Source organism: Muntiacus reevesi, chromosome 4 (genome assembly GCF_963930625.1).
Source record: "Muntiacus reevesi chromosome 4, mMunRee1.1, whole genome shotgun sequence".
In the NCBI taxonomy this organism is placed as follows: domain Eukaryota; kingdom Metazoa; phylum Chordata; class Mammalia; order Artiodactyla; family Cervidae; genus Muntiacus; species Muntiacus reevesi.
Window position 1 is genome coordinate 113,481,624 of NC_089252.1, and position 17,152 is coordinate 113,498,775.

The 17,152-nt window shown below is 46.7% G+C and overlaps 1 protein-coding gene across 5 annotated transcripts in view; it reads right to left on the reverse strand.

Moving 5' to 3' along the window:
* VGLL4 (vestigial like family member 4) overlaps nt 1–17,152 on the reverse strand; it is a 150,668-nt gene that overhangs the window by 56,286 nt on the left and 77,230 nt on the right. Inside the window, exon 1 of one of the 5 annotated variants that reach the window (XM_065933899.1) lies at nt 14,709–15,474. The exons of 2 other annotated variants lie outside the window; for them this stretch is intronic. In XM_065933899.1, coding sequence (XP_065789971.1) covers nt 14,709–14,874 — 166 coding nt within the window. In that variant the 5' untranslated portion in view covers nt 14,875–15,474. Of the gene's footprint in view, nt 1–14,708; nt 15,475–17,152 lie in introns of those variants that run through there. 2 more of the 5 variants (XM_065933904.1, XM_065933900.1) reach the window with 2 other exon arrangements.

Consider the following 17,152-nt stretch of genomic DNA (forward strand, 5'->3'; position numbering starts at 1 on the left):
TTTAAGACATCTCATTTCAGTCTTGTGATACTCATACATTAAGAAATAAAACAGATAATTTATAAAGAATCAGATGCTGCCTTCCAAAGGTTTCACTCTCCAAAAACCCCGCAGTTGCCAGAGGCTTTTTCTTTTGCCCCAGACTGCTTTTCAAAGGCCACCTCAAGATAGAGGGGCGGCCCCTGACCTCTGGCAGAGAAATTCTCTTACCCTGTAATTAGGCCTCCGAGAGTCAGTCTATCTGATCTGACCCCTGACAAGAAAACCAGAGGAGACCAAGCTGCTTATCTATTACGGTCGAGGTTGAAAGACATTTGGTTCTGAAGTCTTTGAAAGTGCCATGGACCTTCCTTCTATCTATCTATATATATGTAGAAAACTTTACACAGAAATGTTCTAAACATATATGGATACATCTACCGACAGACATCCATGTAAAATTAAGAGATCCAAAATAGAAAATCCAGTTTCACTGTCATACACACACACACACACACACACACACACACGGATGGTGGACAAATAAAACACCACGTCTGAAGTGCAAATTATTTGACAGCAAGGAATCTACCTCCCTCCTCCAGAACCATTTATATAACATCGTCGTTTAGTCGCTCAGTCCTGTCTGACTTTTTTGCCACCCCATAGACTACAGTCCTCCAGGCTCCTCTCTCCATGGAATTCTCTAGGCAAGAATAATAGAGTGGGTTGCTATTTTCTTCTCCAGGGGGGTCTTCGACCCAGGGGTCTAAGCTGCGTCTTCTGTATTGGCAGGCAGTCTTTCTCTACCACTGAGCCACCAGGGAAGCCCTATGCAATGTATAAGTGAGCAAAACTGAACAGAAAAACAACAAAGGCAGAGACTGTTGGTCTTCCTGTGAGCAGAAAGCATCAGTCAGACACTGAAAATAAACCATGCTATTGCTCCAGGGGGCTATCCCATAGGACTGGGACCAGGACATTTTGCTGGTGTTCGAGTGAAGATCAGCAGACAAAACAGCATGTTTTTCTTCTGCTTTTTCAGAGCCAAAGGAGACATGCTAGTCCGAATAACTTCTCAGCCCAACCTTCATCCAGGAACTATTACCACTTCTTAAAATACAGTATCTTTTGTATGAACAAAATGTGGTCTATCCATCCAAGGGACTATTATGCAACCATAAAAAGGAATGAAGTTCTGGCCCCTCCTACAAGAGTGAGCCTCTCATTATGCTAAGTGCAAGAAGCCAGTCACAAAAGACAATGCTATAGAATTCCATTTTTATGAAAGTCTGTGAATATTCTAAAAAGCACTGAATTGTGTACTTCAAACAGGTAAAGTTTATGGCATGTAAATTATATCTCAGTAATAAAGCTGTGAAAAAAACTACTAGATTTAAAAACAAAAAGAAACTATCATCTTTAAAAAGCTACATAAGAAACAGGGCTGACACGGAGGACAGTCAACACGGCGGCGTTCTACCTTTTTAAGGTAACGGCCGATGAACTCTGGGCGTTGGGAGGATTAGTCAAGCAACTGGCACAGCTGCGGCGTAACCAAGGTGAGATGAAGCAAATGCAGAAGGGGAATATGCCACACCCGAAGTAATAAACCATGTGAAACACACACGCGCGCGCACACAGGCCACAAAACCAAAACAACACGAGTTCCCACATGAGACGTGTGTCCCAGCGTCACCAGAAGTTTCTTTTATTCTCGTGTTACCTAAAAGATAAGCCCTGGGAAGGGCAGAACTTTTCTTTTTTGCTCATGACCATAAGACTTAGCACAGCCGGAGACATCATAGCCTTTAAAGGCAGCAATAAGCCTGTTAAGACGCCACGAACACTCCATGAGCTGTGCTCCGTACACCACTGTGGCCCCTGGAGCTCTGACCATGCCCGTCTGCGATGGCGATGCGGGAGTTGCTCTGCAGAAAATCCCTCCCAGGCAAACCAGGTGGCATTCAAATCTTCCCTCAAGTGAGCCGAAGAGCAGGTTGCTAGAGCTTCACCAACATTCAAATGAGTGCACGCAGCTCACCAGTACCCAGATGAAGCCAGAAGACTGTCACTCCACCCAGCGTTAACAGCCAAGTTATCTCAGCCCTCTAAAATAAGGGCTGTGTGAGCGCAAGTCACCGCGTGCTCACCCAGGGCTGGCCACGATCACCACGAGAGGTGCTGCCCGCAGAGAGACGCTCGAATAAAACCGAATTGCAAAAATTTCTGGTAAGCATGCAAATGAGTGTTGTCATTTTCAAAGCAGTCATTCTGGAATGACTTGAGCCTACTTATTCCAAAGAAAGTTGTCACTGATTAAAAGATTATTTTCAAACTCCACTTGTGAAACTGGCTTTAGAACAACAAAGGAAAAACCAGCTCGTCATTTTATAGGCACATTAACATCGAACTGAGCGTTGCAGGCAGGAAGAGTCCTCTACGAGTGTCTGCTGCGTGTATTTAATTACTGGCCACTGCTCAAAATGTTCCAAAGCTGCCTTTGTGGCCTATGCATCTCAAGCCCACGAAGGCAACTTCTAAAACACCAACAATGATCTGGGAATGAGATCATCACAGTGTTAAGAGTGGTAATTTTCCAAGGTAACTATTTTGCAGACAAGCTTCAACACCTTACTTATTTAGATGGAAGCTGTAACGTTTGTTTGCTTTCAATGTCACACTTTGTTTACATTAAAGATAACAAAATACAAGGTGATATAACTGCTAAATGAATATTACAGGCTGTAAACGCCATGGATATTCGAAGGGGAAGAATATAAACATTCCACGCATTGAAAGAGGGCAAGGCATCTTGCCAAGAATTGAGAATTAAACAGGTTACAGTACAATTTCTGCCTATAAAAAGTTCCAGGTAAAGTTTTTATAAAGGGAGGCTGGAAGGTGAACAGAATCCACATTGCTGGAAAGCAGCAGGGAGGACAATCTAAAGCGGGAGGAGGGAGGGCTGGGGGGCGGGGAGGACAGTGGATTGAAAGAGCCTAAAGGGGATGGTAGGCAAATCATGAATCAAACTGGAGCTGCGAGAGCTTAAACCCTGGGCTTTCTCTCAACGGGCCAGTGGGTGGATGAATCACTACCCAACAGGAGCTAAGGCCAAGCAGCACCAGACTAGGGCACGTGTTCCCAGAGAGAGTCCTCTGTGCCACGCTGGTGTTTGCGCCCATCTCTGGATCTGGCTGCCCGCTCGTTTCCAAGGCTGCGGATTTACCCACTTGGAAAAACAAGCCCTCCTTTGAACAATACCAACATCACTACCTCTGACCTGAAATTAGACAACAAATGTACCTACTCCAGCCTCTGAGACCATCGATGCTTCAAACGCAGAGACTGTGTATTGCATACAGCACAGCGGCCCAATGAGCAGAGTCACAGCGGGTATTCCAGTTAAGTAACGGATGCTACAGGTAACACTAAAAACCACTGAAACTTTATTGTCCTAGACCCCCAGCAGGGCTAAAGTTTAAGACTGGCAACACCACCTTCTGCGGAGGACGCAGAGTTCCTGGAGCCCTTCTGCGCCGCCGGTGCGAGCGTCAGATGGTACAACCACTCCGGAAAACAGTGGAGCAGTTTCTAAAAAAAACTTAAGCTTACCCGATGACCCGACAATTAAACCCGGAAGTATTTACCCAAGAGAAAGGAGCACGTGAGTTCACAAAAAGGCTTGTATCAAACTGTTTGGAGGCTCAGCCACAAAGTGAATATGCTGAAAACCACTGAACTGTACCCTAAAAATGGCTAAAATAACAGATTTCATGTTATGTATCTTTTTACCATAGGGGGAAAAAAGTGTTTAGAGCATCTTTATTCATAATGGTGAAAACCTGGAAACAAGGCAAATGTCCCCTCAACCTTAGAAGACAGAAGCGAACTGTGATACACTCATGTAACAGACCACAGCAGGGCAATCTGAAAGAAGAGACCCCTGATCTGGGCAAGGACGTGGCTGAATCTCAGAAATACCATGCTGAGCACAAGAAGCTGGAATCAAATGATTCTATTTACATGAAGCCAAAGAGCAGGCAAAACTATCAATAATTTATAACCACCCAGTCAAAACAGTGGTTACCTCCAGCGGGGGGTTGGGGGCTGGGTACTGCCTGGCAAGGAGGCAAGAAGGGACTTCCTGTGATGATGGAAATGTTCTGTCTCTTCATCTGGGTGGTGATTACAAAAGGTATAAACATAAGGGAAAAATTCGTGAAGCCATGCCCTCAAAATTTCACCATAATTAATTATGTCTCAATGTCAACAAAAGCAAGAAGAAAGAAAACCAAAGAGGTGGGACCCTCCAAGTCCATGGCCCATATTTATTAAGTCCAAGACCAGCCTTTTGTCTAGCGCTCCCCAAACACTCTATCACAAAATAAGAGCTCATAATAAAAATTCCCCTGGGGTCTTGTAGGGCCTATCCCAGACAGGGCAATATCTTTCAAGGTATGACTAGAGAGGTTTAAAGAAAAACACACAACTAATCCATTGATTATCCAAGACCAGCCTTTTGTCTAGCGCTCCCCACTCTATCACAAAATAAGAGCTCATAATAAAAATTCCCCTGGGGTCTTGTAGGGCCTATCCCAGACAGGGCAATATCTTTCAAGGTATGACTAGAGAGGTTTAAAGAAAAACATACAACTAATCCATTGATTACCTAGGCTTTTTTTTTTTTTAATTCACTGAATTTTTGTCATTCTAAATACATATTTTATTCCTATTAGGACCCAAATGAACCATCTAACCATTTGGGGTTTAAGTTGATAATGCTACAATAAATGCTAGTTCCCAATATAATAGGTACGACAGAGCAAAGACAGTCCGACTATGACCGCAGGTAACAGATCAGGTAGAAGGCCTCACACTTCTAGGATCCCAAAGGAAATCATTTTCAAGTTTCTTCAACATACCTTTAAGTCCCGCACAAGAAAATGAGAGAAACATCATCCACTCAAAGTCTGAAAATGAAACCAGTCACTTTTTTTTTTTTAAACCAGTCACTTTTAAAGAATGGATAAAACTATCATAAACCATTAAGTCAGCTAAGAGACATCAACCTGTTAGCAATCACAGTTTTTCATAATCTGTAATTATCTTCTTTCTTTATTTACATCTTCATTGTTTGCCTCTCATCTCCATGGTTAAGCTCCAAAATCTCAGGGATCTTGCTGTCTATTTTGCTGACAGCTATGTCCCCAGTACATAAAACGGGGCCTGGCAGGTAACTGTATTAAGTATTTTCCCCAGAAATGATCAGTTCACCTCATAGACCAAAGTGAAGTAACTAGAAAACAAGATGAGTTGAGGAAGTCATTTTCAAGCAACCAGCCCACTTCAAAATGTTTCTCTAAAGAAACTGAGTCTTAAAGATTTCCCCTCAGCCAAACCTTCATACCCCCGCTTCTTTTCCCTGGTATCTGTCCTTCCCCTAAGAGTAACTCGATAGGAATTGACAAACTCATTTGTCTCAGCCATTAACCGAGCATCCCAGGGCTTATCACACAGCTCCAAGTTCTCTTGATCTTTAACGAAAAGTCAAGTCGGTAGAGTTGATTCTCACCAAAGCAGACACCACAGCGGTTGGTGCTGAGAACAAAGAGATAAAAGACAAAAGGCCTGGAGCAGGTGGAATTTCATAGAGAGGCAACAGCTCACTCAAAGGATGGGGTTGCGTATATCTGGACCACAGGTGTGGGTTGGGGGTTGGTGGCAGAAAGGATACGGGCAACAGATGAGTGGAAGACGAGGCTGGAGGGCAGAGTGAGGAATCACGGATGCGGGTCCAGAGGGAACGCAGTCATAGGTGGGGTCGGTGATGCCGTTTTCTTAGTGATAAGGCAGTAAACCGTCAGCTGAGGGAAGGGTTCCCAGCCTGCTGCAACTTCTCCCTTCAGTCCTTCTTCCTCAGTGACCACTCTTACTCTCTATCCCAAGTCTCAGTCCTCCGCAGCGGCCCGCTCCTCTGAGATCTAGGCCATACACTCATTTCAAAGTCCTTCAAACTAAACATACTTGACACTACGTTCGGGAAACTCAGAGTCTCGCCCCAGAACCCAGCGTTTGCCCGGGGTTCCCTCTCTCTGCAAGTGGCGGCACCGTCCCTCCAGCTGCAAGTGCCAGGGGCAGAGAGCGGGGCGGGGGCTCCCCTGCTCCCATCCAGAACCACATCCCCTCAGGCTTCTCCCCAAATCCAAGATCCACCCCCGCGCCCCGGCTTGATCCCCGCAGTGACTCGGGTTACCACCACCCCTTGCCCGAACCGCTGCAGGTTCACGCCCTCTCCCATTTCTCCTGTTTCCTCCCAATTCGTCCTCAAGCTACAGACAAACCCTTCTCAGCCCGCCTCCTCTCATCCACCCTCCTCCCCACGCCCAGGAGCACAGAAGCCCTGCTGATGCCGCGCCCAGAACCCCATTCCTGAGGGAGTGGGGACGTGGTAGTCTTTGAGCCAAGGGATGAAAAGATGTAAAGGCTATGGAAGGACTCAGCGCCACAGGCACAGGCTCAGCCAAGGACGAAAAGGCGTCCACGGGACGTGCCTCCAGGACGGCGCCACGTGCCCTTGTCCAGCAGGACTTCAGCGGAGTGGTGGGAACAGAGATCAGACGTCAGCGGGCCGAGGAGCAGATGGACAGAACACCGACCTTCTCCCCCGTAACGTGGACGGCAAGGAGGTCTAGTGGTGAGGAAGAAAACACAAGGTTGGGGCTTCTTGTTTTAAAATTGGGAGACCTGAGTGTGAGCAGATGACGAAGAGGGAGACCCCGGAGAGGAAGAAAGAAAGGGGAATCAGGAAAGACACCCATCACGGAGACGTCCCCAAGGCCAGAAGGGGGGGACTCGTGAGCAGGAACAGACGGATGGAGCTGGATCCCGACGAGCCTGTGGGTGGGAAAGCCAAGGAGTCGTGTTGCTCCCTCTACTTTCTCCTTAAGTGGGTCTAGGGGTTCCTCCACCTCGACAGGAAAGCTCTCCCCCATTCTGTTAGACACAATATAAAATCGCGTACAGTACGCACACGTGTGTGTGTGTGTGTGTGTGTGTATTTATATATATGTTTTACACAGGCTTCCCTGGTGGCTCAGGCGGTAAATCGTCTGCCTAAAATACGGGAGTCCCGGCTTCGACCCCTGGGTAGGGAAGATCCCCTGGAGAAGAGCATGGCTACCCACTCCAGCATTCCTGCCTGGAGAACCCCAAGGACAGAGGAGCCTGGTGAGCTCCACGGGGTCTCATGGAGACAGACTTTTGAGACAGTCCATGGGGTCTCAAAAAGAGTTGGACATGACTGAGCGACTTTCACTCACGTTTTATACATATACACACACACATATCTATATAAGTAATGTGTTGCATTTATTATTGGACACCAGGAGTAATACTTGGTGTCTCCTGCTAATCCTGGGATTCTATTTCTCTCCACCCCTTCTCCCCTCTCCCCCTCTGTATTGATATAAAGCCTCTAACAGAAAAACGGTTCCCCCATCATCTCCAGTACCTGGCTGTAACTGTTCCCAGTTGGGAATTCTGCAGGGTAGGGCTTGAAAACCCCACACAGGTTTTAGACGGACAACGACTGCTGTTTCCCGCCCCTCTCACCCTCCACTCAACAGAACGTCAAGCCTGGCACAGCTATTCCATATTCCTCTAAGAAGCTGCCCGAGTCACTCCTGGGTGATTGTAGGCACTGGCAAAGAGGTCAGCGCTTTTCAGCAGGGAAATAAAACAAGGGTTCTCTGCGGGGTCAGCCAATCGGTGTTACCAGTGGCTCATCGGAAAAACAGCAGCTTAAAAGGACAGACTGTCAGAAAGGGAGGCGACAGGCGTCCAGGAGAAAGCTGCGGACAATGAATCAAAGTTTAGGTTAGTCCCCCGTCACTTTAATCAGGCTGCCGCCTCAGGGAAGATGTGCCCGTTTCCAGAGGGGAGGCGGCGAACATCCAGAGACGGGCACTCATCAGCGGTCCTCGGGGAGGCGGCAGGCTGGGTCCAGCTCGGGTGGGGGGGCAGTGTAAACACCGCTCCAGCGCTTGGCAGCACACATCTGCATCGGGCCATTAAATTCTGGAATTCGCTCTATTAAAATCAAATCATTAGCCAAGAAGAATTAACAGGCAACCATTTTCATGCAAAGCAGACACAGACCGAACACCAAGAGTGATCCATATGGGTGATCCTTCTCCATTCACCGTTTCAGACGGTGCGTAAGGCCGACCCACGGCTGTTTGGGCCCTTGGCTGCTCGCTGGCAGCCCGTCTATACAATGTTGCACATTGTCTGAGCGCTGGAACAATGTAAGCTTTTCGCTGTTTATCTGAAACTCCCTGGATCACCATCCCAAGAAACTTGGCTCGGAGTCAAAGCTGACTTGTGACAGGTCTCAGCCCTTTAAGCAAATTGCTTATTAATTAACGCAGGACCGAAGTTTCTGTTTGGGTCCTAATTAAGCTACGTACCTTGAGAAGGGTCCCTCCCTGCTCTGCGCTCTCTGAAACTGGGCAGAATTTTTCTGACATGCAGTTTTCCATGACACATGGATGGTGGAGGGTTTTAACAGGTGGTGAAGACTGTGACCAAAATACTGGCTGGAAAAAAAAAACAGTTCAGGCCAAAGCGTCACCAGGCCTATTAACAGCAGGGAAACAGGGCAGTGAGGAGGGCAGAGGGAACCTCTGTGGATATTCCAGGGTGAGGCGAGGCACCCCTCGCCCGCCTGGGGAGCAGGCTTCATTCACACGGAGAAGAAAACCTCTTAGGACGTGGCCACTACTTTAGAAGACCTCATACACAGACACGAGAGAAGAATTACAGGATAGTACTGGGGAAAAAAAAAAAAAAACAGACAAAACTAAGCTAATCTGTTTTGAATGGCGCACATAGGTAGTTAAAAGTACAAAGTAAAGCCAGTTACAATTGTGATGACCTCTAGGGGTCGGGAGAAATTGTGCCTGGGAGAGAACTTGGAGGAGGCGACTGACTGTTTCTTCACCTGGTGATCATGACAAGGTTGGTTATTTTTTTTAACTATAAACTACACACGTGTTTTACGCACGTTCAGGTGTATATATGTTTCATGATAAAAAGTGTTAAGACAGAGAAGCACAGAGAGAGGCAGAGACAGAGAGCGATACAGAGGGACAGAGAGAGACAGCCACACACACAGAGAAAGATCAGCCCAGAGACCGAACACATTCCTCCGCAGAGTAGAAACATTCCATACATGTTTGGGAGAATGGACGCTGGGTGACAAAGCGCAGCCCTGAGTCTTCTCGACTCACTCACTAAATATACTTGTTTGTTATGTTTACAGACGTCTTTGCAAACAGATGGGGGTGAAATGTTAAGAGTTCGGAAAGATCATATAAATAGCCACAAATTAAAGACAACTTTAAGAAGAGATTTTCTATTTTATTTAGCGTAAATAAACATTCTTTCAATGGGCAGTGATTCACATGGTTAGGATTAAAACATATCCTGTATGCAATACCCTGAAACTAAAACAATCTACAGAACTCTAAGAAAGAAAGAAAGAAAAAGGAAGAAAAAAAAAAGGCAGGATCAGAAAACAAAACTGATTGAAACAACCCCTTAAAACTTAGGAGACCGTGAAACATTTGGGAAGGCAGAGTGGAAGAGAGCAAAAGAGAAAATACAATTTTCAAACTCTGCTTTTCAAATAAAGTGGGTGAAGTTTTTTTTGGAGGGGGGAGGATGATATATGAGTTTATTAAAAAGTAAAAGAGGGAGGGAGGAACTATTTTGTGAGACAAAAGTGCCCTTGCTGAGCAAGACCGCTCAGCCCCAGTGAGAGCTCAGTATATACATAGAGACCACACAGTATAAACGGTCACGGAATAAACACTCAGGTAGGCAGAGATCAAACAGATACGGTCAGAAACAAGCCCTGGTAAGACTGGTTTTATATCCTTGTGTACATGGAGAGGTGCTAAACCTGGATCCGATTTCTTCAGGACACAACCCACTTTTCTACAGCGTCCTCACAATAAAGAGCCGAACTGAGGAGGAGAGCTTTCGAATCTTATCTTCCAGCGCATTACTTTTTTTTTATATCCGCCTTCACTGCCGACGAATCCAAACACCCTGTAGGAACTGAAGGCCTGCAGACAATAGCGAAGGAAGGAGGGAGGAAGGAAGAGAAATCCGCCTTCCAAAACAAAGCTTGTGCGGGTTCCCAGAAACAGCCAAGTACAGTAATCCTTCCAGGAGGAGGCAGGGGAGGGGAGCTGGGAGGAAGAAGGGGTTGTCCCCCCTCCCCCCCAACTGTAACCAGGAGGAGGCCCAACTGGCCACATCCTGGCCAGCCAGCTCTGGGGCTCACCTGGGCTTGCCTCAGGGTTCACCTGGGCTTGCTTCCTTAGCCAAGCTCCTCCCAGCCTCCCCGGCCCTCCCCTCCTCCTCCTCCTCTCCCTCACGTCCCCCCCCTCACTCCTGACCCTCGCCTACGAATTAAAAGCTATGGTAGAACGACTTTCCTCAGCAAAACAGCTGCAGACGTCCCACCTCCGAACACACCCCTGGGTGAAGAGCTGGTCGCCGGATCTTCAGGGCTGGGAACGAGCCCCGCTCCGTGCCCCTTTCCCCCCCGACAGGCACCCCACGCTCCTAAGTTTCCTGATGCCTCTGAGTTCATTAGACAAAGAACAATGGAAGCAGGCCTCCATGAAACTGCCGCTGGCTGGCAGAAAACAAAACAAGTCCGGTGGTCGCCGGCCCTGGGGCCCTGCTCACACCCCCAAGTAGGGGTTCTCACTCGACTCCACCACCTGAGCTGTGTGTGTTTTCCTTTCAATTCCGGAAAATCATCTTAAATGCAGCCTGCGACGAAACCAGGGATAATTATGTTCTGAAACAACGAACAGCTTAAGAAAGTTCAGGAACTTAGAATGCTCTTCTCCTAAGCTTCCAGAATATCTCAAGATGCAATCTAGTCTTACTTTCTCCCAATATAAATCACACCATTAAATTAAAAGGGGGGGGGGAATTCCTCTACCAAATTACACACTAATGGCTCTTAACCCATAATTAAAGTATCACTCACAGCAGCTTAAAGCCACGGCCAACCATGAGCACATTTATTAGGACCTGAGCTTTCAGCGCCGAGTAATTATGTAAATAGAACCACCAGCCATCTTGAGAAGAGTCCATGGTCACCCAGCTCCCTGTTCCCTTGAGGAAACTTTGGGAAGTGGCGTCTACACAGGGCCTCCTTGGCACGGCTGGGAAGCAGAGCGCCATGCCAAGGCAGCAGGCAGGGCTGATGCCGCCGGGGCTCCTCACCCAGAGCCCTGGTTCCCCCCTGCCCTGATCACAGCGACGGGGGGCAGCCCAGAGCAGCAGCCAGTTCTGGAGCAAGGAAGAATCCAGGTCGGACCCAACCTGTGCATCGTGCCCCGGAAGACGCCGTCTGTGTGCAGCGGGCTGGGACGGCCCCGGGACGGAGCACGCGCCCTCACACCCAGGCGGGCACGAGTAACCAAGGGGGAGCGCCACAGACCTGCAGAGCCCCGGGACAGGGGAACAGGCCGTCCAAGGCTCCGCCGGGCCCGCTCCTCACAGCCCCGTGGGGTGGGCCAGGACGGACAGCTGGCCGCTCCGGGCCTCAGCTTCCTCGGCGAAACCGAGGCCAACGGACTAGCAACGTCTAAGGCCCTGGGTAGCCCTGGCAATAATTAGATAAGTAAAGAGCGCGAGACAGCAGACAATCAAGTGCTAAATTATACAGTAGCGACCACAACTGCGGAAGGAGAGATTTCCTCAGTTTTCGGCCCGTCGACTCCTGAGGGCCACGGGCCACCCCAGGCGCGGTGCCAGGACTGGGATCAGGACAGGGTGGCGGAGGCAGAGCCTGCCTTCAGGAGGCTTTCCACCTGCGGGCGGAGCTTTCTCGGGAGCTCAGGGCGGGGGAACAAAGGCTCCTATTCACAGAGCCAGAGGCAAAATGGGAATTCAAACGGATATAATCTGAACAGACAGTAGGAAGGGTGACAAACGATGACCTGGCTAACTGTTGAAGACTTCAGTAATAAACCAGAGTTTTTGAAAAGACACATTAATGCCCAAGCGAAGTGTGCTAACTGGCTTATCACCAACGAAGGTAATTAGTTTCCAGAAGTTAGGCACAAGCAGATTCTCCCTGCCTTATGACAGTCAATGTCTCCCCACACAGACCTACTGTTTGTGGTTCATTTTTTTCCCCTTAATTCTCTTTGAAATTATGCTTGCAGATTTCTATGGTACAAGTCAGGTGCCAAGGAGCAGATCCCAAGCAGAGGGTCCTTATCTAAGCTATTTGGATTCACTCAGACTGTGGGATTTTAGGAAGACCACGTATGCTATGACACAACTGGCTAAAACAGACCTATTTGTGTCTAAGTTGCTAGAGAGGCTGAGGAAAGATGGTGCAGACACATGCTTATTCTGGAGTAAAATGCTACAACTAAAGAAAGGAATACAACGGACGGAGACAATAATGAATGATAAACATTTTTTTTTTTAACTAAAAATTTTAAAAATTGAATCTGTCCAAGTTTCAAGAGACGTGAAACCTGCCTGGGCTCGAAGTGAAATCAAACACTGCCCACCAACTGTACATTCCATTTTCCAAATAACTTCCCTGGAACGCAGATGGGTTTAAAACGAATATTCTCAAAGTGCTGGATTTAGAAGGAACAATACTATTCCAGCTTTTCTTATTCCAAAAAAAAAAAAAAAAAGATCCCTTCAAAGATTTATGCCCATCTTCCAAACACCCTTTTGAGTTCAGAGCAGATGTGTGGAGTGTTTACGCTGAGAAAACCACTAGGACATAAACAACCCACTATAAACACCACTCAGATTTTGCTGTGCTTTTCTTCATTTCCTGTGTATTTATTTTGGTGTTAAAATAATGTTAACTTTCATAATAAGGAAAACAGCAGCAGATGTTTAAACCAAACAGACTATATGGCACATCGTCCCACGTATCTACTCAACTTTCAAAAGCAAAGCTTCTTCCTCCTAATTAAGGAGGGGGCCCAGGAGACCACTCTTGAGTAGGGTGTATCCACTACACCACAGAGCAACCTGGACCCACTTTCTGTACTTTTCCCCACCACCTGCAGATATAAAAAAGATTAATGTGGTATTAGTTTCCTAATAATCCCTATCGTCCTCTCCTAGGCTGATTATCATGCTTTGTATTATTTTGAAAATATCCTGTCCCAAAGACAACCCAACAGAAAGTACCTGTAAAAGTTTTCCATTTCTTGTTCACCAAAAAAAGAAAAAAATTCTTTTACACTGGCTGCAATCTGTTACTTTCATGGGAAACAAGCCCCATCACTTGCTGCTTAGACCACTCTAAACATGTCTGCCTTTTAAATGAGGGACTTTAGAAGCAGGATAATACCTAAAACAGCAAATTCAAAGGAAGCAATTCACCAAAATTCGCTTTCCTTGAACAAGTAGGATTAAAAGAAACCAAAAGCCACAAAAAGAGGCAACTTTAAATATGTTTATCTGATAAAGTAAAAACAAAAACAGAATGAAATTATTTTTTCCTTGAAGGGGAAAGGGTAACTTTTCGAATGCTTTAGGCAAGAGGCCAAAAGTTTTTTTTTTGTTTTTTTTTTTTAACATGGAAAACACAAGTGGATCGGGTCGCCCTCCCAAGTTTCTTCCATGTTTTCTTTTTCCAGAGAAATGCTCAGTTTCACTATAGGACGAAAACATGGAAACTTCTCCTGCTGCATCAGATTTGTATGTGGTTCTTAAAAAAAAAAAAAAAAAAAAAAAACACTTCCCCTGCCGGGCAGAATTCCCCCAGAGTGTCTCCAACTACTCAACACTCAGACCATTACCACATTTTCAAATCGCACGTAGATAATGTTCCAGGAGATTAAGAAATCGCCTTTTCTCTTCTTACTACTAACAGAGACAGCTTGAAATACTACCCAGCAGTGGGGAAATACCTCATGGTTTAGGAGGAGATAATAAACAATAAGAATTCAGAAGGTTTCTTTTTTTTTTTTTTTTTTTTAATTTAGCTTACTGGTTGGAGGGTTGTGCAATCGCTTGCTTCCACAAGGGAATGGAGTGTGGAGGGAACATCCCTCAATGTCAGAACCCTCCCGGAGCTGTACAGGAAATGGGAATTCAGACAAAGAGTCAGTCTGTGCTCCGTGACATGGGTGCCCTTCCGGGCCCCCGAAATGAATAGAAGGAAGAAAAAAAAAAAAGAAACTTCATTGTTTGGGACAATCGCTCCCCAACACAAAAATTCACTGTAACTTTCTGTTCCCCTCTATATGCACATCCGAAGCGCTTATTGGCTATAGGAATACAACAAGAATACTACAGTAGATGGTGTATGTTTAAAAAAAAAAAAAGAGAGAGAGAAAATCCGACATGTTTTAACTCTTTGCTTGGGTCCTAGAAGTTCTTCCTCTAAAGAAAACACCAACAGACATCCCCCCCCCAAAAAAGAAAGAAAGTAAGAAAGAAACAACATCTTTCAAGAGTTTAAAGTGTGAGAGTCGCGAGGATGAAGCCAAGGTTTTAACAATGCATATATCTCGCCGCCTCCCGCCCCCAGCCCTCTCCAGTGTAAGCCCTGAAGCCTGAGAGCCACAAACAACCACTTCCTACGGAGAAAACCACCGCTTGCCTTCCAGAGCGCCCTGAAAGTCCCGAGAAACGAGAACGAAACGCACAGAAGACGATCGGAGCCGGGAGAGGAGCAGCGGCCTTGCCCAAAACCCAACAGGGCGGCAGGTTCTGGAAGGGACGGTCTCTACCTTCGTAGCACAGAATGCCGATATTGTTGTTCATGCTGTCCAAGTACTGGTAGTTCAACAGGTCCATCTTCATAAATAGCATTGATCGGGCTAGCACAGAAAACCAGCTCTTTGCTTGCGCCCCCCGGGAAAAAAAAAAAGAAAAAGTACAGTTTCCAAAGTCAACTATGGCTGAGGAGCTCCCGGCTCCCCTCTTTAAAAAAAAAAACTTCACAGAAGACGGAGGCCCGGCCTCGGATCAAAACAAAGTCAGCAAAAGTCTTAAAAAAAAAAAAAAAAAAAAAAAGAGGCACACCAAATGGAACTTGCAGAAAGAAAACCCTTCGAGGGCTCGTGTGCAGACGGTATGCGTCCTGGATCGTCAATCCAGCATTTAAAAAAAAAACGAAAAGAAAGAAAGAAAAACCGTTTTCAGAAGCCTAACGTACGGGGGTGTCTTGCAGCGGAGAGCCGGGCGAGGAGGGGCAGCCCGCGGCCCATCTCCCAGGACAAAGCCGCGCGCGCGCCGCTCACAGCCCGCTGCGAGTCCGCCGCGCCGACACGCCGGCTATGCCCGGAATGACTCGAGCGCGCACGGCCGGCCTCCTCCCGGCGCGCGGAGCATGCTCACTGGCATCCCCGGGGCGCCGCGAGGGGCAGGATGCTCTCTGCACGGGCTCCGGCGCTAAACGGAGCGAGTGTGTGCAAGGGGGACCGGGAGGAGGGGGGCGCCCGGGGCGGGCGGGGGCGAGGGGGTCCCCGCGCTCGGAGGGGCCCGGGGCCGAGCGGCTCTGGACAGGAAGCCGTCCTGCCGCTTTGCAACACCGGGGGAGGGAAGAGAAAACCCAGGAAGTCGCCTTTTTTTTTTCCCCAGGAGCCGGGTTAAAAAAAAAAAAAAAAGAACTCAGAAATCCATCATGGAAGCAAAACTTCCGTGGAATTTAACCCTGCAGCCGCTGCACGTTTTGGGTTCCCAAACGGCTTTGCTGTGGTGCGCAGACCACCGTTTTGTTTTGTTTTTTCCTTTTTTCTTTCCTTCTCTTTTAAAAGTTGCTTTACAACTTTGCATTTACACTGTACATATAACTTCTCTCATAACCGTCATAACAGCCCACATAAACACGCCAGGGGTGGTATCACCTTTTTACAGCACTGGAAACTGGGGCTCAGAGGGATTAAATAATGGTCTATGGCTCCCAAATTAGTTGGTAGAACTATTTGTAGAGTGTTTTATTCCCTAATATTATAAACTTCTAAAACACAAGGGGGGCGGGGGGAGAGAGAGAGAAAGAGAGTTTAAGGAAGTTAAGACTATAGATCCAAAATAGAAAGTCTAACGGGCATGATGGGTAGGAGGGATGAAAATTATCTTTATTTTGCACATAACAAAGCTGCTCCATCTGTGCATCGGAGGCTCACGGAGTATCACGAGGCCATGTCCTTCTGTCTCGGTAGGACCTGGGCCTTAAATGTCACACTCCAACATCCAGACAAGTGATGCCCAAAAGCTGTTTACTGAATCAGTAAATCACTGAATGTTCAGAATCTTCAGCACATGAAGATCATGCTAGCAAAATAAACGGGGAAAAAAATTTTCTCTCTGGAGATGGCAGCTAGCTTTTGGCACCATGAATAGGCTAGTAAGTCACCATGAGAAGTGTTTCTGTACTAATATTACCGTATGCGTTTGGAGACTTAGAAAATATCAAGGGATATGCTATATTGTAGACCAAGACCTAACATGGTAATACTCTAAAATAAGAACTGAATAAGTAATTTCAACAGCTTGTATGTTAAAAGATTAGCAACAGTTGCACTCTGGGTAACAGGCATGTTTATGACAAGTTATGCTAATTGGATCTTATTTGGAGATAAATTCGACACCCAAGTCGCCATCGCTATTGCAACAGTAACTGGCATAACAGCAGGTGAAGTAAGCAGCAGAGGAATCAACATTTCACAAGCTTTAATTTATAAGGCTATTTATCTATGCTAGATTATATAGTCTAGAATCTGAAAAGTAGGTACATCATCAATTGTAATTAAAACACTTGATGGTACTTGATGGAGAAGGTCAGAAGAAAACTCTTGTAGCCTCTAGTATACAGATCTGATTTATATTATTGTACTTAATAACTTGAGGTACAGAGTCAGGTTCAACTGACAGTTTTTGTTTGGATTCAACTTGATTCTGGAGAACAATTATGGTACTACATTCTTTCACATCAGTTCTCAATCGTGCACCCCACACAAGAGAAAGCTGATGGCACCTGAGAATCAGGGCGGAGCTTTCAAAAGTCCTGATGCTGAGGGTGCAGCCCAAAATAATCTTGAGGAGCTGGGGCCCAGCATTGGGGTCGCTTTTAAAGAGTCCCAGGCAG